Source organism: Vulpes vulpes, chromosome 15 (genome assembly GCF_048418805.1).
Source record: "Vulpes vulpes isolate BD-2025 chromosome 15, VulVul3, whole genome shotgun sequence".
NCBI lineage: Eukaryota > Metazoa > Chordata > Mammalia > Carnivora > Canidae > Vulpes > Vulpes vulpes.
The window spans coordinates 108,706,488-108,728,041 of record NC_132794.1 but is presented as its reverse complement, the minus strand read 5'-3'; the positions used below and the strand labels follow the sequence as shown (position 1 = coordinate 108,728,041).

The window sequence follows — 21,554 nt, the reverse complement described above, 5'->3', positions numbered from 1 at the left end:
TGGGGAAAGAAATGACAGGCTTGCAAGCTGGAAGCCTCGAGGAACAGTACAGAATCTAGCTTGTGGGCTCCTTGGGAGAATCACATTTGCTAAGGCCGGATGGGGGTGCTCAGAGCAGTGCCTGGCATACAGTAGTGCTCATTGGTGTTGGCCCTAAGTGGATCATTGGTGCTATGGGATCTGAAGGTACCTAGTGGTTGAGCAACCTTTTAGCCCCTGTGCTCTGGGGCACTGATGGGTTGCAGGCTAATGTGCAGGTTCCTCCGGCCATTTGGTAGCTCCTGGAGGAACCCTCAAACCATGACGGTGACAGACCCACTCCACGCACTTACGTATCTAAACACATTCGTATCCCTTGCTAGACATTCACCTTGATGATAATGATCATTTTCCTTTGTCTCCATTCCGAGTACTCAGTATCTGAGGGCAATCTAGAATAAAGGTGATTCTTCTCTACCTTCCTTGTCTCCCCCAGCTTCTGGTTAAATCAAGGAAGCAAAGCACCTGGTATTTTGTGCCAAGATTGTGAAATAAGCACCTTTACTTTGATCTTTGCAGGTACGAAACCAGCACTGGAGCCTTATTATGGAGAGCGTGGTCCCATCCGACAAAGGAAATTACACCTGTGTGGTAGAGAATGAGTATGGCTCCATTAATCACACGTACCACCTCGACGTCGTCGGTGAGTGTGCTTCTCCCAGAGGGGCGGCTGTTCACCAGCCTGCTATAGCCTGACTCGTTTGACGTCGTGAAAGTGAGTCTTGTTTCTCCCCGTGGTTTAAGGAGAGTTGGTCTTTTTCCTTCTTTCTTAAATACAAGCTGTCATTTGAGGAGGATTGACAATGTTCTGTTTCCCGATGAGCCATGTTTTATGCATTTTGTGTGATCCTCTTAGTTTCCTCGTGTTGGTTTCATCTTGTGCAAAATGGACATGATATGAAATGTGCTGGTGTTCTGGAAGCTGAGATTTACTCTGAGAAATTTTGGTGTCTTCAGGGAGAGGGTATAGATATGCTCTAGGAGAACTTTGTGGTTTGTCTTTTTTTTTTTTTAAGTTCTTTATTTGAGAGAGAGTGAGAGATTGAGTGCAGGGGGGAGCGGGAGAGGGAGAGAGAATCTTCAGCAGACTCCACGCAAAGTGTAGAGCCCGATGTGGGGTGCAGTCCCACGCCCCTGAGATTGTGACCTGAGCCAAAACTAAGATTTGGATGCTTAACCTACTGAGTTACCCAGGCGCCCCTAGAACTTTGTTTTTTAAAAGAAAGACAACATGATCTAAAGAAGGGCAATTGTACTAGCCAGCTGCAGAGTAAAGGGGAAGGTCTCACGATCCCTGAGCTCATAGCTGGCTGGAGGAAGGTCAGTGTCAAGGCGCCCTTCACTTCCATCAGAAGGAAGTCATTCAATACTGTAGGTTCAGCATTTGTTCCTAGAAACGATGTCTTCTGTGAAAAGGGAACTGTTATGTGGGCTTGTGAATACCTTTTTATCTAAGTGCTCAGATAGGGAGACTGTTTTAATTAAATATCTTAGGGACCACATAACCTGTTGTCCTGCTATACAAATTTCTTCCTGTCTTGCCTATTGTGATGGGTTTTGTTGTAACTGATAAAGAAAGGATGTTTCTCTGTCATGTTGGAAGGTTGGTGATACGTAGGGTGTATCTCACTGCTGCAGGAATGGTGGGCTAAGGTCTTTTCTTTGTATAATCCATTTTTTTTTCTCTGTATTGTCATCTACCTGGACTCTCAGAATAACCATCAGAATCACCACTTGACTTTGAGTCCTGGCTGGGGGTTAGCTAACCAGTTTGTCCTTCTCCACTTGCAGATTGCCAGCTCCTGCTAACGGTCTCCACTCCAGGCTCTCCCTGCTGGATTTTCCCTGAATGCAACCCTATGTAACTCCACAGATTCATGCCCACCCACCATGTCTATGAACAAAGGCTTTCCTCCATCATTTTCTATGCATGGGTCCCTACCATTATTTCATATGTGGCCATTTCTTCTCCTTCAAGAAACTATAAACTCTTTGAAGAGAGGCTCCACAGCAATTTGAATTTCCCAAAAAAAACCATTAAAAAACCTTCCAAAAGCTTGATTAACCAATTACATAGACTTTGGTTAAGTGAAGTTTTAGGTTAACTGAAAAATAAATGGAAAACCATTTTGATTGTCTATCGTAAGTCAAATGAAATCCATAAGAAACTCTTCGAAAACATGAGATCTTGTTCATTTCCATGTGTATATGAGGATTCAGTGAAAAGAGTATTTGTGACATTTTATTTTTGTTATTCAGGAGCCTTAATGTGAAATTTGGTAGCCTTGACATTATGTAGATCCTGTGGACATTCATAAAAGACTGAGTTTTGGAACATTCTTTTTGCACAGAGGTGTTTGTGGAAGGTTTCTTAGTGGGAATTGCTATGTACGGATATTTTACGAATCAGACAGAAAGAAGTAACACTCAAATATGAGAAGAGAACAGTGAACATTTATTTTGGCATTGACGTGCCATAAATCTATTGATGAAGCACACAACGTGGAGTTCACATTGGGCCTCACATCTCCTGAATTTGACATCAGAGGGTTTCTATTTAAGGAAAGGGAGATTTGGGGCTAAAAGTTCTAAACACTTAAATTTGAAACTAAGTAATTGATCGTGTGAATAAAATAATTGTGTTGTAGTAGTCGGCGGGGATTCTGGCTGTGGATAGGTCCACAGATTGTTCCCTGGGATTGGTTGGGGACCGTTCCAGGAATCGGGAGTCGGCTGAGATGCCATCTCAGCCAAGGGCTCTTGCTCATAGCAGGTTTTAGGTTGAGTTGTTATGTAAAACATTCAAAAGCCCCTCACCCACCTCTCCTTTGAGCTTTCTGGCAGCTCATCTCTGTGAAGCCCTGAAATCTCTCTTACAGTTTAGGGCTGGATTTGAATCGGGCTGCTGAATAATGGAATTGTGCTGTCTAATGTTAATCCCCTGGCAATCAGTCTTGTTGAAAAGAGCGAATGATTCAGTGGTGTAATGTAGAGGGAGCATAGAGCGTATGGAGTAATGCAGAGAAAGGCCCGATTATGTCACAAATTTGGGAGATTGCCCAGCCAGACGTGAGCCAATAATGACACAATGCTGGTTGGGAATATCCATTAAAGCTCAACCCCTAATAATTTTCCAAGCCTTGAACCTTCTTTATAAATAGAAGCCAAGAGTCAGTGGAGTATAAGACATTTTCAGGAGAGATGGAGGTGTGAAATACTCTCATCTTTGCTCAAAACCCCAGTAATTGCTTTGAGAAGCACTAATAAAATAAGAATTGAGTCAGCTCGAGAGCCTCATGCAGACTTACAGGGTTGGCAGGCGGGCGTTCTGAACATCTCAGCAAGTGGCAACCAAAGGGATTCGGGCTTGAACCACGATTTTCTGGTGGCCCACAGTCCAAGGGTAATACACCGCCACGTGATAACAAGCTTCGCAGCTACAGCTGTGTTTCACAGAAAATCCGAGACTATCCCAGTGAAAGTGAGGTCCTGCTCTCGTTCACATTCTTCGAGGGTTTATTTTTGTTGCTATGATACATAGATTGGCGGTTCAGATATTACGAAGCATCAAAATGGGTGAGATCTTTTTATTGAAATTCTTCCTTGGAAAGGCATTCCCATAAGCACTTTAATGTAAAAGCCGTGTAATTTAAGTGACATTCTTGTGTTCTGGAATTAAACAGCCAGCCATTGTTGGGTGTGAGGGAAATGCTCTCGTTTATGGGAGCCCTTTTAGGAGCCTTGCTTGCTTGATCCTCATTAAAATTGACACCATTACTTTTCAGCCATTTACTTGCAAGGGAAAATTAGTGTGAAGCTCCGCATCTCGGTAATTGTGACTGTAATAAAACAGGCTCCCCCGAAAGAGCTGGCTCCGGGAGGTGGCGAGTCTTGGCCATCGTTCATCAGCGAATGAGGCTGAAGTGTTGGATTCTGATTGCTGTGCCACCAAGAAGCCGCAACCCGGGACACGTCCCGTAACTTTTGGTGTCACGGTCCGTGTCTCTGCAGATGAGAAGGGGCCGAGACTCACCCAGCCTTCACCAAAGGCAGCCTGGTGTCCTGGGGAGAGTGGCAAGTCGGCCAGCCCGCATGCTGGGACACCGAGTGAATTGTGACAAGTCGGTTAGCTTTTCTGAGCCTCTCTGTCCTCATCAGGGAAGTCGCAGTGATGGTACTTGGCTCATTCCTGTGATGGTGGTGTCTGTTTCCTAGGGGCTGCTGTGACAAGTGAGCACAAACTGGATGGCTTAAAACAACGGAAGTTTATTCTGTCTCTGTTCTGGAAGCCAGACATTTGAAGTCAGGGTGTCAGCGGGGTGGGTTCCTTCTGGAGACTCTGGCGGGGGGGGGGGGGGGTCTGTTTCACGCCTCTTCCCCAGCTTCTGGTGGCTGGTGCCTGCCCTTGACTTGTGGACATGACACCCCAGTCTGTGCCTCCCTCTTCCTGTGATCTTCCTGTCTGTGTGTCTCTTACAGGGACACCTGCCATTGGATTTAGGGCCGCCCTCAATCTGGATGGTCTCATCTCAAGATCCCTAACTTAGTTACAAACACCTTCTTTCCAAATAGGGTTACATTCCCAGGCTCCAGGGAATGTGACCCTATTTAGGGGTCTAATAGGACATGGACTTACCTTTTTTTGGGGGGGGCACAGTTCAACCCACTATAACGGTTATGAGGAATCTGTTTGGGTTACCAGATTAAAAAAAAAAAAAAGCACCAAATTGGCATCAGGTGGCCGACAACATATATCTGGTTTTCTCCCTTCAAATCTGGACTCTGGAGAGTTAGAAGGCATTTTTGTTTTTTTAAAGACTTTATTTATTTGAGAGATAAAGAGAAAGCTCAGAGGGAGAGGGAGAGGCAGGCCAGCGGGGAGCCCGATATGAGGCTCACCCCAGACCCCGGGACCATGACCTGAGCCTGAAGGCAGACGCTTAACCAACTGAGCCACCCAGGCACCCCTAGAAGTCATTTTTAATAGCTTTAATTAGACTCCATCAGAAGTTTTGTTAAGTAAACTAAAGGCCGTGTTGGGACTGACAGAAGGGGCCAGTGGCTGCCGTTCACGTGTCCTGCTAGATTTACACCTTTGGTTAATGTGGTGGTCAGTGCCACCCCAGGACCCATCAGGTCACAGAAGAGGATTGTGGCATTTGAGAGTTCCAAGTTCCTGAAGCTGGCCTCCACCCTCCCCTCTCACCCTACTGATAATTGAGGAACATCAGGTTTAGGGTGGGGGGGCAGGATGAAGGATTTATTTGCCAAGGACTTAACACCAGAGCCAGGGCCTCCACCTGAGTGTCCTGGAAACCTAGATTAATGCTCCGTGCACCTCACATGGAGGTCTCTGTTTTAGGTGTCCTGTGCTGTGGACCAGCAGGGACCCCTGCAAGACCCTGAAAAGAGTGCTGCTGTTACCCCACCCCATGCTCAAAACAACAGAGAGAGAGAGAGATGAAAATATTTAATGGACCGGTTGCTCCTCCTCCCTCATAGAGACCCTTTGGCTTTGATTTATGAACTTTTTCTCCCTTTGGAAGCTCCAATTCGGGAATTCCAGAGACCATGAGATAATTTTTAGCTTTTCACCTGGCATTGGCTATTGCAGGGCAGAGTGCAGGGGAGGTTGGAAACAATGGCTCCGGATTTGCTGAGGCCGGCCATGCCTTGTCCTCTGTCAGTCTGACTTGCAGAGGTTTGTCCTTCCTGGGACAAGAGCTGTAAGCACCAGACCAGGTCTCAGTAGATGGTTGGGAGCCAGTCAATGGCCAGGCATCCCTCTGGCTGGGTCAGGGTTCCTCAGGCCTCCTCACCAGCCCTGACTTGCTCAGTGGCAGACCAGCATGGTGCTGTTGACTAGTCCTTGACAAAAATCTGCTGTAACTGGGCCCTGGACATGATGGGACGGAGCCTGAAAGCACGAAGGAATCTGTCCCGGTGCTAACCCACCCCTCTGGTGTGTGCTCACCAGGAATGAAGAGTCTTTTATTCCAAGCACAGATTGAGAAGCCTGGCTGTGGGGTTGACACCTGGCACTGAGCTTTTGGCAGCCCATCCTCAGTGGGAGAAGGAGAAATTGCATAAATTGCTTACTGCTTGGGGCAGCCTCTGTCCTGCAAAGACAAAGCCTCCAGTGTGATCCCTGAGCAGAAGAGGGGCTGATGCAGGTTAGAGCCCCTCGAGCCACACACTTCTCCAGGGTGAAATTTGGTCTCTTTTTTTTGGTGGTGGGCGGGGGGGGGGGGGGGAGGGGGGGAGGAGGGGTTGGAACAAAGTCACATTTAAGTAAATGAAGATGTGGAGGCCTCATTAATTAACTGGTTGTTACTGAAACTGTCAACATTAGGATCATGCCTGTTCACTCCTCACGGAAGACACCTGTCTGTCCTAGTTTCCGTCACACCAGGGCTTCTAGGCAGAGCTTTTGTTTCTGTCTGATGAGGGGTGGCCGTGATGGTGTAGATAGTGTTGCACTACATGAAACCGTGCACCCAGAGATTTTAACGCCTGGAACCCTTGACTCTCATGATCAAGAGTTGCCACACTTGTGCATTTCCCTGGCATCCACCAGCCTCAGCTCCACAGAGTCCCCGACAGTTCTGCACCTGAAGCCTCTGGTCCTAGAGGTTTCCTGGCCAGGCCTTATTCATCTTCTTGCTGCCAACTGATTCTTTCCCTTTCTTGCTCTGGGTTTAAGACTTGGTGTGTTTACCCTGATGTTGGACCTGTATGCCAGCTCTAGAGTTGTGAAATCTCATTTGGGGGGGAGATTGAAAGCCCCCTTGTTGACACTGGGTTGGGGTACCATGCCGGGTAATAGGTGCCAGTGAGTGCTAAGTATGTAACCTTGTTTAGTTACCTTAGAATCAAGGGATTGGGCAGGATTGAGTAGGAAGCAAAGTCCTGCTGCTGCTTTAGTGGTTCTAGAGCCATTTCTCCCTTTTTTCCCCACCGGAGCCACTGTGTCAACCCTCATGGGACTCCACCCCTTACTAGAAGCACCTCTAGAGGTTCTCATGGGAATTACATGGTGGAGGGGGTTCCCATTCCGTTTCCAGCTTGGGTAGTAGCTCCGCGACCTTGGAAGGTGTGGAACCTCTGAGCCTCAGTTCTGTAAAGTGGGGGGAATGACCTTGTCCCACTGTGGGGTGGGGTGCGGTGAGGTAGTAGGGGGCAGTGCTTTTAAATAGCAGAACCGCGTGATGGATTGTTAGCCACTCCCGTTAGGTGGTCCCCATACCTCCTCTTGGATCCCTAGGCTGAGGCACCTGCACTCAGCGCAGCCCTGGTTATAGGAAGTGGTCTGTCCTCTTCTTTCCTCCGGGACAGAGATTTCAAAACTTCCTTTGAGCTACTGTTTAATGAGCAGATTTTTATACCTGTTTCACAACAGGGATTCCAGGGGCAAAAGCTGGTCAGTGAGTGGCTACGTCACTCCAGATGTACTGACCGGCAAATAAGTGCTTTCCCAAAGGACCAAAACCAGCCAGAAGTTTCCTCCTGCCAGGCGCTGTGAGCAGGTGGTGTCTTGTGTGCTCGCACTTGAGGTTGGGGCCAGACACAAGCCAACGTGGACGGGGCATATGGGAACCTTGCGGTGTCAGCAGTCTTGCCACGTTCCCTATAAGCCATCAATTGCCCTCTGCCCCGTAGTTGAGGAAGGAAGCCTTATTGATTGCTTAAATTTCTGGCAGGGGTCCCGGCCGAGGTGGCTGGGGAGAAGGCTAATATTTGATCGCTTGTCTCATCTTTGGCATTGAGTCTGTGGTGTGGGCAGAGAGGATGTGGAAGTGTCACAGACCAGTTAGTGTCTTACAGCCTTTTGTAAGAAGATGGTCTCCCCCCCACACACACCCATACCTGGCAGTGGTATAGGTCGGGGCATGGGCTGGACAGAAAGCTGCTGCTGTCCAAGAGTGGGCGAGTGGTCTTGGCATGAAAATGGAAGGCGCCGATCATAGTCACGGTGCCCAGGATGAGCTAGAACTTTCTGAGATTTCTATCCGTGTGTGCTGAGTTGGAAAAATGAAGAAAAGCAGTTTAACATGTGACTTTTTTTTTTCCTTAAAGATTTTATTTATTTATTTGAGAGAGGAGAGAGCACAAGCAGGGGGGAGAGAGGCAGAGAGAGAGGGAGAAGCAGGCTCCCCACTGAGCAGGAAGCCCCATGTGGGGCTCCATCCCAGGACCCCGAGATCATGACTTGAGCTGAGGGCAGATGCTTAACCAACTGAGCCACGCAGGTGCCACTAATGTGTGATGTATTTTTTAGAGCTCATGGTTCTTAGTCTGGTGACTCCTGAAGCAAGTCCTCTTCAGAGCTTCTCTCTAAACGCTTAATACAGCTTCAATTTCCAGTCACCTTTATAAGCCAGAGGACCCCGGTTGGGAAGTATTATGTCAACTTTCCTTAAAATGTGAATATAGAAATGCCGTGAGATTTTCTTTCTCTTTTCAAGCATACTCCAACCAGAGTGCCTCCCTCAGAACAGCCCACTGCTGGGTGACCTGACTTCATGTTCGGTATATTTTCACATCAAGGACCCGGGAGGCAGAATGACCTAGTATTGTAAGAAGAATGTGCTCCCAACCTAGGGAGCAGGATTGATTAGGAAAGGGAGCTTCTGGAGTTCTGTCAACATCTGTCCACCATCTTTCCACCGTTCATGACATCAAACGCAGGAGGAGGTGGGGAAGAGATGGCTGGGCACTGGGATTGTAATGGGATGATTTCTTGTTTCTCTTTCTGAGAAGAGAGAGGTGAGGAGGTGAGAACCTCATTGGCTTGAGCAGAGTACTCTAGAAGGGACAATCCATGTTAACTCTATTGCCCTGATGAGCCCTTGGTCTGTGAAGCAGCCTGTAGTTGGCCTAAGGGCTGGCAGGCAGTTGACTGAGACAGGGACTTTACTCATGTCATGGCACAGAAGACCCTAATACTGCCACAGTGAGATGATGATAGATAGGGATGGAGATTTCAGGATCTTTTTTTTTTTTTTTTAATGTATTTATTCCTGAGACACACACACACAGAGGCAGAGACCTAGGCAGAGGGAGAGGCAGGCTCTATGAAGGGAGCCTGATGTGGGACTCGATCCGGAAACTCCAGGATCATCCCCTGAGATGAAGGCAGATGCTTAACCGTTGAGCCACCCAGGTGTCCCGAGATTTTTGGATCTTGATAGAACTATGTTTTCACTCTCTCTCCCAGAGCCTCCCCCTTAGAGGGTTCTCTCACATAAGGATTCCTGTAGGAATCCTTTCCATCCCAAATAAGTGTATAGATCAACAGGTCAGATTGTGCCCCAGACATATTTCCCCTCATATCAGGTTGAAGGTGATATTTTGTAAGACAGGCACTGGATAGTATCTGGAAGGATCATTTGGCAGTTGTGCTTTCTTTGAAAAATGAAGTCAAGTCCTTTTTTTTTTTTTTTAGAGAGAGAGAGTGCTTGAGCAGGTTGCAGGGGCAAGTGGAGGGGCAGAGGGAGAAAGAATCTTAAGCAGGCTCCATGCCCAGCAAAGAGCCAAAAACGGGGCTCAACCTTCTGACCCTGAGATCATGACCTTAGCTGAAACCAAGATTGGACACTTAACCGACTAAGCCACCCAGGTGCCCCTAAGGGAGTCCTCATTATTTTTGGGTACTCTGGACTGGGGCTAAAAAGTAAAGGATTCAGTCCTTTGCATTTACATTTTGGCCAACAAAAAGAAAACCATTCTGTGTATGAAACCATCACTGAATGTTCAGTAGGGAGTGGGCTGGGTGGCTTGAGGCATCCCAGCAGGGTCAGACAGTGAGAAGCAGGCAGAGCCTTTCGTGACCTGGGTGACGATTTGGAAGCTTCTTCTTTAGGTGATGCTTACAGCAAGGAGTATCAAGAATCACTTCTATTTTCACTGAGTTTGCATCTAAGAAAACAAATGAGGTTTTACCGTTTGACTTCTCATGTAGTTTGTACTAACGGGGAGGCATTTCTTGTTTGCCCAGATGGCTGAAAGCTTTTACTTCTGCTTGAACCACCCTGGGAAGCAAAATAAAGCATCTAAGAGATTAGTGTGATAGATTTTTCTAGACTTCCTCTAGAAGGAAGGCGTTTTCATGGTGGAAGGTGATTAACTTGTGAACATTATTCCTGTAGACCTCTTTCCATGCCTGTACATGTTGATGATTTCATTCTTATTCGTGACCTATATGCTCTTTGGTCATGGAGATAGTATAATTTATTTAATCACATCCCCCCTGGGTGGGCGTCCAGGTTGTTTTCCAGTTACAAAAGAGGCCAGGTCCCTGGGTGGCTCAGTCGGCTGGCTAGGTGTCCACCTTCAGCTTCAGTCATGATCCCAGGGACATGGGATCCAGCTCTGCTTTGAGCTCCCTGCACAGCAGGGAGTCTGCTTCTCTGTCTCCCTCCACCGCTCCTCTGCTTGTGTGGACCTTCTCTCTCTCAAATAAATAAGTAGTATCTTTAAAAAACAAAACCGAGGCTACCATGGCAGGCTTTGCACACACCTATTTGTTGGCCACCTGGGTGACTATTTTTCTGGGATGGATTTCCAGAGGTGGATAACTGGATCCTCCTGATGTCAGTGAGACATTTTCAACCTGAAGAGCTTCATTTTCAGTCGTGCTGTCTTTGGGGGCTCCCCAGTGATTTGGTTTTTAGCTTCTTTGCAAATCATTTGAGAGAAAGTATTCTGATTTGGAGTCTAGCAGAAAGGTATGTTTAATTCCGGGACTTTAAAATAACACTTCCAGCATGCTCTTCCCAAGGAGGCAACCCAGTTCTGCAGACACCAGCTGATAATCGTACATTCCTGAAGGATGTTGCACCCCCCGTGGCAAGTGGCGGGGTGCTGAGGCCTTGTGCTGCGGCTCCCAGCGTGACCGCTCTCAGCTGTGTTTACCCCAGCGCCGTCGGAGCGCGCCTGGGGAGATTGACGTTTGAGTTTTACATCAGCGTGGAAGCCAGGCCCAGGCCCAAGACAGGGAGGGACTTTGTGCGGAGTCTTTGTGAGTCTTTGTGTCAGAACGGAGAAAAGCTCTCAGTAAACGCGACAAGATAAATACACGTGACTAATGGAGGAGGCAGGTTTTCCGTGACCCTAGAAATAGATCTTGTTCATTCTGTGATAGTGTCACTTTTGCCTTTTCTCCCCTTAAAAAAAAAAAAAAAAAGTGGCAAAGTATATATAACAAAACGTACCATTTCAGTCGATTTTGAAGGTGTAGTTTAGTGGCATTAAATACCTTCACATGGTTATACGACGATCACCACCGTCTGTCCCCAGAACTTTCCATCGCCCCAAAGCCACGTCTTTCTTGAACTAAAGGAAAGGCACTTTTGAATCTAAACTTTGACATGACTTTGTGGTCACCTCAGAGTCTTCGGTTCTGGTTTAACTTTTGAAGGCACAGAGTTCAGGGTATGGTAAACATTTGGGGTGTAAATAACACACATCCCTGCTCCTGTAATTTGCCCAAGAAGACCTAAATTGACACCCAGCTGGTAGAAGCCACTCGGGCCCCAGCCACATAATACAGTCTATGACATTAATTAGGGAAGGCACTTTGCCTACACCTGCTTTGGTCTTCCCAGGCCGCCCAGCCTCGGCCAGCACTTCACTCCGCTCTCCACCTCATCGAGCAAGCACAAAGGAATTAGTGGTGTTTTGCTTCTAGCATTTCACATGGTGCAGCCTCCATAAGTCACTGAGGGACTTCAGCGCTGGAGGGAAGACACTTTGGCTTTCCCCAAACCGGCTCGGTCTGCAGACGTTGCTCTCTCTATAGGAAAAATGTGTATGTTTTGGGGGAAGCTGGATCCCCACCCAGCCCAGTTCCGCAAGACTTTCAGAGTCAAATGTCCAGGCAGGAGGAAAATGAGGCTCAGCAAAGCTTAGGACAGAGAAAGAGCAACAAACCAGTGACCCTCTGCAAAAAGGCATTTTTCTTTTCTTTTTTTTTAAGTTATTCTGGGTGCTCAGTATCCCAGGCCACTCCCATCTATTCTAGAAGGTGACAGGCCTAGAATATCAGCTACCAGGTACTTGGACTCTCTAAAAGTGTGCTACTTCCTCTTGTCTTGCATCCAGACCTTCCCTTTTCCCACTGATCATTTTTAATTCTGACCTCCTTTTGTGCTAGTTTCTAGAGGCTGGAGGAAGTTTAGGGGAAACAAAACTCAGAACCCAACTAGATCTCTCCTGTCTGTTGAGTGCATTAGGTAGAGTCTTGACAAGGCAATGAACTCATTCTACTAATTGTAATTAGTGTGAGGTCTTTGGCAGGTTATTGGGCTCCTCAGACTTCAGAGGGCTTTGATCGCCTCTTGCTAACTGGTTTAGTGCGTTTTTATGCAACAAAAGCAACCACTACCTACTCTTTAGAAAACAAGCTAGGCCGGGAATTCTTTTAGAAAAAGATTTCTCCGTTGTTTTCACTTGTCCTCCAAATCGTAGAATGTTCTTTCCCTATTCAGTGCCTCAGAGTTGCTAAGAAACTGCCATTTTAGAGGAAGGGTAATTAAATTTTGATTTCAATTTAAGGACAGGGCAGACAAGGTTCTCTGCACTCCTTAAATGAATGGGTGCCCCAGAGCAGGAGACGTGCTCTTTCCAGATCAATACTGGGCACTCAGTGTGATTCAAGTCTCTTGGTGTTTGGCTGCCGAGAGAACGGCTTTGAAATGGTTCTTTGTGGCCAGCTCTGCTGAACTTTTGGGGAGAAATGCTCAGGAGACCAATGTGTGCTGGGAAACCAGCAACTCTGGGCTTGATTAATTTATAGGTGTAATTTAAGAACCCGGTCTCCTTCTGATCCCCGGGATGCGTATTTACTGAGCCTGTAGACATGAGGCCTCTCTGCTCCACGGACGTTTTTTATGGCCTTTGCTATGTCAGAGCAAAAGTTGTAGATCTCTTATGAGCCAAGCATATTATTATGTCCAGAGGAGGACTGGCATGTTATAAAGTTTCAGTGGTCAATTAACAAAGATTTATTCTTTGTCACTCAGGTATTTTTCTCTTGCTCAATAATTACCTCTTGGAACGAAGCAGGCTGCTTTCTGCCTGCTTTTTTCTGTTTGTGGCTCCCAGCTTCAGGGCAGGACTTGAGAGGGTCAGTCCTGAAATTTAGACTCGTAGCAGCTGGGCCTTCTGCTTTCAGAAAGTGGACTTGCTTGGAGCTCTTGACAAAAGGGACACACACACACACACACACACACACACACACACACAGAGAAATCTCAGGGGAGAGAATGTGTTTTTTAAAGCACTTCAGTCTGTGTTTACTACGCATCGATTCGGTGGAACCTCATTCCAGCAGGGCAGCCAACTTGCCCCATCGGCAGCAACCGCACCCTCTGGGCTTCTTTCCCTTCTGTCTCGAGTTGGAATTCGCGCAGGGGCCTGAGTGTCGCTCTTTTAAAGGTGTGCAGGCACTGTCCTCCTGCAACCTGCTTCGCTCACAGTGTGTGTTTTGAAACTCGCAGTAAGCTCGCAGGGGTTGAGCTGCTTGTCAGCTTTTCTGCTTTCCATACATTTATTTCCCGGCCCCTGGAAAGAGAAAAATCTGTTTTCTATCAGATCTGAGAGTTAAACATGCCGTAGGAGAACCTTGCCTGAAACTGTCAAGGCTTCCTGGTGGAGAAGCTGTGATTTTTGGTATCATGAAGATGGCCGAGAGATGGGCCAGCTCGGAGTTTTATTTCATAATCCAGAGATAATTCATCGGCCTCTTCTTTTTATATCAGTTTGTCGCCTGGCGCATTGGGAACCTGAGGGGTTCGCTCTGCCCAGGGTCTGGGCAGGTTCCAGGGGGAGCACGTTGGCTGTTGGGGTGGGAGTGGGGGTCGCCCATCATCACCACCCTGTTCCTGGTGTTTCCCAGGGGCCCCTGGGGAGCTGGCCACGGAAGTCCCACCACCATGCAGGAGCTGCCGCCTGCACCCTGCTCTCACCCCAGGGGTTCAGGAGTTCTAAGTTCCGTCATCCCCTTTACTGCTGATCACTGTTCTTTCGGGCCTGGCCGACCCCAGGGGAGCGTGATCGCCCAAGGATTTGAGAAGAGGCACACGGTGCTCTGCAGATGCTGGCATCCCGGGACCCTTTCCAAAATGTTTGGGGCCTGGTCTCTGACTTGTTTAAGGGCAGAGAATAAGGTTGCAAAGGAAATCAGAGCCTGATGTGGAGAAACGAAACATGAGGCCTACTGACTTTTTAAAAACATTTTAAATAACATTCTCTAAGGTTTCATTTTATACCGAAGGCAGCTGTAATAAGTTTTTGGAAGACGGTGTAAGGTTTCGATTACAGAGCAATCCGACTTGCAGTTTTTGTACCAAAAGTGAGAAAGGGCGGAGGGAGGGTGGGGGGTGGCTAAGAGGTTATTTTGTATAAGGTGAGAAAATTTGAAAGGATACATTCAGGACTGTGAGCGGTAACATTTGGGAAGCTGTAATTTGCAAATGCAATAACATGAAACCATTGCAGCGGCCTTTTTTGGGGAGGGGGGGTGCGGGGGGGGGATAGTCGGGATAGCAATGGGCTAACTTAATAACTGGAACGTAGCAGCACGCTGACCACAAGTAAAACAAGGCTGCAGCTCTGTAGTGGGTCCTGCCAGTGTTGCCCCAGTGACTGTGTTCCCTGCTGCAGGCTGGCGCAGGCCAGAGATGTCGGCGGTATGAAAGCGCTCATTGTTCCCAGGGCATCATTATTTGGTATTACATGCACAATGTTTGCTTGTGAAACGATTTATTGGAAACAAGTATGTTTAAGAAGGAGAACTTGGTTTGAAATTCAGTTGATCTGGCTTATGACATTTAAGATTTTATAGTACCTTTGTTTCTAAGAATAAATGCTGAGGTCCACTGTAAATATTTATCTTAAAACACACCAACTCACACACACAAAACTGGAGAACCGAGCCAGAGAAGGAATTGATACCGAAAATTCACTTTTCTATGGGAAAGCGTAAACCACCTCAGTACGAGGTACGTATAAAATGAGTGTTATTTTGTGAGCTTGGCCGGCAGCATCCAGCCCAGAGGACAGATCCTCCGCACCCCCCACCCCACCCCAACTGAGTCTCTTGGGAAGAGGCCTGGTGAGGACAGTTTGTGTGTGGACTTAACTCTGGTCTTCTCACGTGGATGGGGCTAGCCAGGATTAAACTGGACCTGTCCCTGCCAGCTGCAAGCCGGGTCCCCGGGGCATCCAGCTGGCTGCCAGACCAGACCAGGAGCCTCACTGTGGCCCATCTCAGGGATGGTGCGTCAGCCGAAGGGTGACGAAGGGCTTTCTGGTGATGTTTGAAGGGATCCTAGCTTTGAGATTTTCTGCCCACAAAAGTAGGACTTCTTGGTTCTCTGCTCAGCCTACAGGGTAATGTCGGGCAAACGAATGACTTCTTTGGAGGCTCTGAAATCCTTATCTTTTTAACGTGAAAGTGTAGATGTCTGTAAAGTGATGGGAAGTTCTGGAAGGAGAGGTGCTAAGGGTAACCCACTAGCTTTTCTTTTCTTTTCTTTTCTTTTCTTTTCTTTTCTTTTCTTTTCTTTTCTTTTTTCTTCTCTTCTCTTCTTTCTCTTTTTTCTTTTCTTTTCTTTTTTTTCTTTTCTAAGACCAACAGGCTTTTGCAGTAAAATCAATTTGCACATGGTTTGGCTTGTGTCCAACAAATTCCACTAAATGATATTTTAATCTGAAAAGCCCAAATATAGAAGGGTTTAGATATCTATCATTGTAATCTGCTATTTCCAGCCCAGTGCATGGGGATACTCAGGTACAGGGTGGAGGCATCCTTGGTGTGTTGGGTTGGCTGAGATCTCCTTCTTTCCTTAGGTCATTTTTTAAGGTGGGGGTTGAAGGCAGTGGGATCTGCAGGGTGGGGAGATAGATAGGGAGGCTGGCTTGTACATGCAGGTACGTGGGGATGGGATGATACATTGGTGGGTGGCTGGCTGACTGGTTATGTGTGGCTCTTGACCCAACCGCCACGTAGGAAGATGGCAGTTGGCTTGTGATTCTAGTGCCTTTGTGGACAGGATCACGCAGCAGGCTGGTCTGTTAGCAGATTCTTGAGGACTCTGGTGTGCAGTTTCTCATGTCCCTTGACGTGGCTGCCTCTATGAGATTTTTGTAGAGACCACCTCTAAACCAGAGAGGAACTTTTTTTTAGGTGTAAGATAAGAGGTGTTGCCTGTTGAGAACTTTTTGCTGAGAGAGAGAGAGAGAGAGAGAGAGAGAGGCAAGGCAAGCAAGGGTGGGAAGTCATTGCTAGCATACCCTCTATGGGGCTTCCTTGAACATGGCCTAGAGCACCACCAGGATTGGGGAATTGGTGTCTGGTTGTGTTTCTTTCAGTGCCACATCCGAATAAGGATTGTCTATTTGTGCATCTAACATTTGGCAAATGGTAACACGTAATATGTATCAAGGAGATGAATGGGTGAATGATGAATAAAAAGAGTGAATTCCATAGTAAGGAGATGAATCCACTTGTTCAAGTCAGGCTGTTCATAACCTTGAGCTCCATCTTTCAGTTCTTCTTTTCAAAGCAAGAAACGGAGGTCTTCTCCGAGCAGCTTAGAGATATTTCTGGAGACACCGTGTATGGGAGCCATCGTGGTGTTCCGAGTGCCCTAAATCTTGTCCCCTACCCTCTATGTTACGCTCATGGTCAATGGGAGTCTCTGATGTTATGCCACGTGGGACAAATAAAGGGGCCCCCTTTCCCCTGCCATTTGTCTTCTCGATCGTCAAAATAACATCTTTCCCCTTGTTCGGTAGGTGGCCACAGACAACCAATAACTTGAGATATCAGAAGTTCTTCTCTCTGTTTTCTAAATAAGTATTCTTTTTTACAAGGGTCGCGCTCCAGCAGTCTCCTTTGAAGTCGGTTTTGTTATGCATTGGGCCGCAGTGTTATTTCAAAGGAGTCAGCCAGCAGACTTGAGGCCTTTTTGGCTTATGTTCACGAGCAGCCTTCTGGACAACACAACTTATTTATTCATCTCCCCCCTTCCCTCCCTCTCTTCCCCAGAGCGATCGCCACACCGGCCCATCCTCCAAGCTGGGCTGCCGGCAAACGCCTCCACCGTGGTCGGAGGCGACGTGGAGTTTGTCTGCAAAGTTTACAGCGATGCCCAGCCCCACATTCAGTGGATCAAACACGTAGAAAAGAACGGGAGCAAATACGGGCCCGACGGGTTGCCGTACCTCAAGGTTCTCAAGGTGAGGACTTTCTGAATCTGAAGGGACCCACGCCTGGGGTCTCCGCTGTGGACATGGGGACAGGTTCTTTGATTTCCTGTCGGATCTGTGAGAAGATGATTCTCTTTCTTGGACCGGCCAGGAGGGAGTGTGTTAGGGAATTAGCGGATTATTGGGCTCACTGGTAAAATTGCAGCAGGGAGCTCTGGGGTGGTGGAGGGGCTATTAAAGTGGGGGTCAGGATAATTCAACTGTCCGGCAAGACATGCAGACTTAGTGGCCCATCCATAAAAATGGGGATTGTGATGCCGTTCCCCCCCCTATGGGGCAGCTGTGCAGAGTCCACCGGGTGGTATGCACTGGGAGACCTCTGCAAACTTGAGGCACAGTACCAGTGTCTACTGTTAGGCCGATGTCGCCTTTGTCCGATGTCAGGCTCAAACTGGAGCAGCCACCGGTCAGAAATGATTTACATTTTACTTTTAAAAGAAATCTTTTAGCCTTTCAAATGGACTCACATGTGGCTTAGACGATAAACTTGAAGAAAATGTTCTTGCACCGGTGAAATGTTGAACAAGGAAACTTTCTTTCTCCTGGTATTTCTTATTTGGTTCCTTGCAAATCCCCATTTAAGAGGGGCCTTGGTGATCACATCGGCCTCTTTAATTTTTAGATCTGTCTTGCTCTTCAGGACGGTGAGAGCAAGCAGCAGCTAAGTCCGTACAGCCTCTTCTTAGCCACTGCCTGCCACGTCTGCTGCATCTAGGTGCTCGTGGAGAACGTCCTTTAAAAGGACGGTCTTCCAGTAGAACCATAGGCAGCTCCACTAAAAACTCAACCAATGAGGTATTCTTCTCAGCTGAGAATGCTGATGATCAAAAGAGCTGGAAAAAGAGGACCAGCTTGCTAGGTATCGAGTACACCGATCCATCCCTCTCCACTGGGTCACTTCCATTGCCATCAGTTGGCATATTTTGTTCCATCGAAACCCACAACCCTTGAAGGCAGCTGCTTAGACCTAATGGAGGATGTTTTTGTTTTTGTTTTTGTTTTTGTTTTTTTGTGGTATGTTGGTGGTGGGACCCTAGGCAGTGCAAAGTCCTTCCTGGTTGGCCGTTATATTGTTCTCCTGTGTCTATTCCAGCACTCGGGAATAAATAGTTCCAATGCAGAAGTGCTGGCTCTGTTCAATGTGACTGAGGAGGATGCTGGGGAGTATATATGTAAGGTCTCCAATTATATAGGGCAGGCCAACCAGTCTGCCTGGCTCACTGTCCTGCCAAAACAGCAAGGTAACAATGTTTTGTGTTTTTTTTTTTTTTTCCTTTTTTTTTTAAAAGAAGGCTGGATATAGAAGCTGAAAAGACTTGGTGCTTTGGGAGACGGCAGGCAGCTTATAGGATGACTCTGTGGCCTTGGTATATTTGTAATAATCTCTCTTCGGTGATGCGGCTGGTGTGATGCCAGCAGCCATGGAAAAATGCCCACGATGTTCAAAGTGCTTGCTCAGATTTTTTTCTAAAGATTACACTCCACCCCTCCCCCACCCAGTTTTTAAGTGGTTCCTTCTGGTTTATCTTGTTTGGGCTGCACATTCCCCATCATTACTGCACATCATCAGCATTTTAAATGCACACAGGGATGCCTGTTGAATTTGGGACATTTGCATATTAGCAGAATTCTGATCGAACACCTTCTTCTGACCCAAATTGGTACAGAAATATTGGCACTATGTAATTTTTCCAGCGATATTTTTTCCTTGATTGCATAATTGAGGCATAGGAGATACTGTCCTTGACCTTGCAATCTCCAAATTGGAACATAGTCCATTTAATGAACATGAACACCATTGAAGGCAACAGGTTGGCATTCTCAGTTTGTCACGACTCACGTTCAAATGTTTCTATAGAAGGAAAAAAAAAACCCAGTTTCTTTGCTACCATGATCATACTTCTGTTTTCTTTCATGCAACGTGAGTCAAAATGGTTACACGGGAGTGAAAATCAGTCTGCTGGCTGACACAATATTCCACCCTGGTTGGCTCCCACAGGGCTGGAAGGATGTGCAGGTGTCCGCTGGGGCGTGTCTCCAGGGCTTTGCTTTATAACCCAGTAATTCAGACAGAACCGTCCTTTTTTTTTTTTATTTTTATTTTTTCCAAGGTGGGAGTCTGCAGCCAACAGGACCAGAACCCAGCTGGGGCTTTGGGTACCATACTTTTGGAAAACCACCCCCAAATCCAAAGCAAAACAAAGGCCAAGAGAACGGATCTCTGTGGGTCAATTTTTCCATGCGTCTGATTGCATGCATGTCTAGGTGGTGAAGCCGGTGTGGTGACGGGCCTGTGGAGGCGAGCTGCTCAGTGTCGCTCAGTGTCTCTCGGTTGTGGGCTTTGTGGACGGGCTGCGATCGGAATCTTCTGGTGGCCAGCACCTGCCGGAGCCCCCGGTGCGATGCCTCATGGTTCCACGGCCCCCTCCACGATCATCCCTGTGTTGTCTAGCCTTTTCTCTTGCTTCCCTGTTTTCTAGGCCGCCGGTGTTAATACCACGGACAAAGAGATTGAGGTTCTCTATATTCGGAATGTAACTTTTGAGGATGCTGGGGAATATACGTGCTTGGCGGGTAATTCTATTGGGATATCCTTTCACTCTGCATGGTTGACAGTTCTTCCAGGTATATACTGCTCTTTCTCTCCATGGTTTTTTTTCCCTTTTCTTGGTTGATTGCTATAAAATTAACACGGCTTCTGTTCTCAGAAATGGCCCCTTTTATCCTGGCATAAAGATTTTTAAAAATGTTGGAAATTATCCCCCGGGGATAAGAAAGTTGCCTTTGGAAATTCACTTACAATGAGATCCCACACTCAACGTTTATGATCAAGTGAAATTTCATCCCGAAAACCCAAAGGGATCTTATATTTTTACTGAGTCACTGAGTCGATGATGTATAAATTCGCCCATCGTGTTTCTCTTAAGGAAGAAGTTGAAATTACTTTGTAAAATTCAAAGTAATTTTTTTTTTCTCATTTCGAATTCCATTTCATTAAAATCCCATATGTACTTTTATTACTTTGTTCCACTTTTCTCTTTTTAATGCTATGTAAATAGATGGATGTATGTTGAGGTACCAGGGGAGAAGCCCCTCTGCATGTAGGGCGTACAGAAGCAGTGTGTTACCTACCTCGGGAATCGGTGGCTTGCCGCATGTCGCAATAAAACGGACCCTTTTCCTGCAAAGCATGCTCTTGCCATCTTGGGCTTGATGTTATTTCCGCCCTGTGGGGAAATCGTCAGCAAAGCCCTGTTGCCTAAATACTGCTGCCTGTCTGAATCTTTAACTGACATCTCTGTCCTGGTTGAACTCTTCCTGATAATCACGTTCTACTTTGATGCGTCTGTCTCTGTCATTTCCTTTGTGAAACTGCATTAGACTGGTTTGCTAGCTCATGATGTTCCACTCCAGTTATTAATTCCTGATTTTTTTTAGATTACAGTGTCTACCTGCATGCTTATTTTATATCTAGTAAAAAGAAATTGATCATTTCATTTTGTGCTGTGCTGCTAGGAGTTTTGACTATCTTGCAAGTATTTTTCCGATTAAAATGTATAAGCTTTAAATAATACCATCGCATCCATTTTTCCTTTTGTCGTGAGTCTGCTCTGTGAATATTTGCTTTGAGACAATGAGATGCCTCTTACGTTGAGCTTGCTTTTTACTTGCAGTACTGCATTCTGCAGGTGCCTCATTGGCCCTTCTTAACCAATTTGCCTGACAGTACTAGCAACTAAGGATGCAGTTCGAGGAATATATTGTTTGGAAATACACTGCTTGTAGCTTGATGACCATTGAGGACTGAGGAGGGAGCAGATATTATTGGAAGTTGATCTAAGAGCATGCTACCTTAAGTAATTTTATGGCTACTCACATGTAATACCATTTCTATTTTTTCTTTAAGAGAAAAGTTATAGTGACATCAGTATAACCAAAAACACAAATCTTAAATGGTCATTGATTAAGGAATGTTACAAACTTTCCATGGCATGGACACAATGATTCTATATTAAAGACGATTTGGTCTTTTAAGTCAAATGCATTTGTTTATTTAGTTGGATAATAAGCTGGACTGTATTAAGAAATTTGAAACCTTTCCAGACCAGCCTACTAGAGGAATATTTATTTCATTTCATATGGAAGTGTGTTCATGTGGGGTAAATCACCCTGTCACATCTTCCTCTGGAAGAGCTTACCCAAATAAGAGTGAGGTACCATCTCTTCCGATGGAAAAGTGG

At 46.6% G+C, this 21,554-nt stretch overlaps 1 protein-coding gene across 9 annotated transcripts in view; it reads left to right on the top strand.

Annotated features, from left to right (window-relative positions):
- The window catches only part of FGFR2 (fibroblast growth factor receptor 2), a 105,147-nt gene that overhangs the window by 49,654 nt on the left and 33,939 nt on the right, over window positions 1-21,554 (top strand). For 5 of the 9 annotated variants that reach the window (XM_072740250.1, XM_072740248.1, XM_072740245.1 and 2 more), the window contains 3 exons: window positions 559-682; window positions 17,093-17,283; window positions 19,794-19,938. In XM_072740250.1, coding sequence (XP_072596351.1) covers window positions 559-682; window positions 17,093-17,283; window positions 19,794-19,938 — 460 coding nt within the window. Of the gene's footprint in view, window positions 1-558; window positions 683-17,092; window positions 17,284-18,406; window positions 18,555-19,793; window positions 19,939-21,554 lie in introns of all 9 variants that reach the window. The other 4 variants (XM_072740249.1, XM_072740247.1, XM_072740244.1 and 1 more) reach the window with 1 other exon arrangement.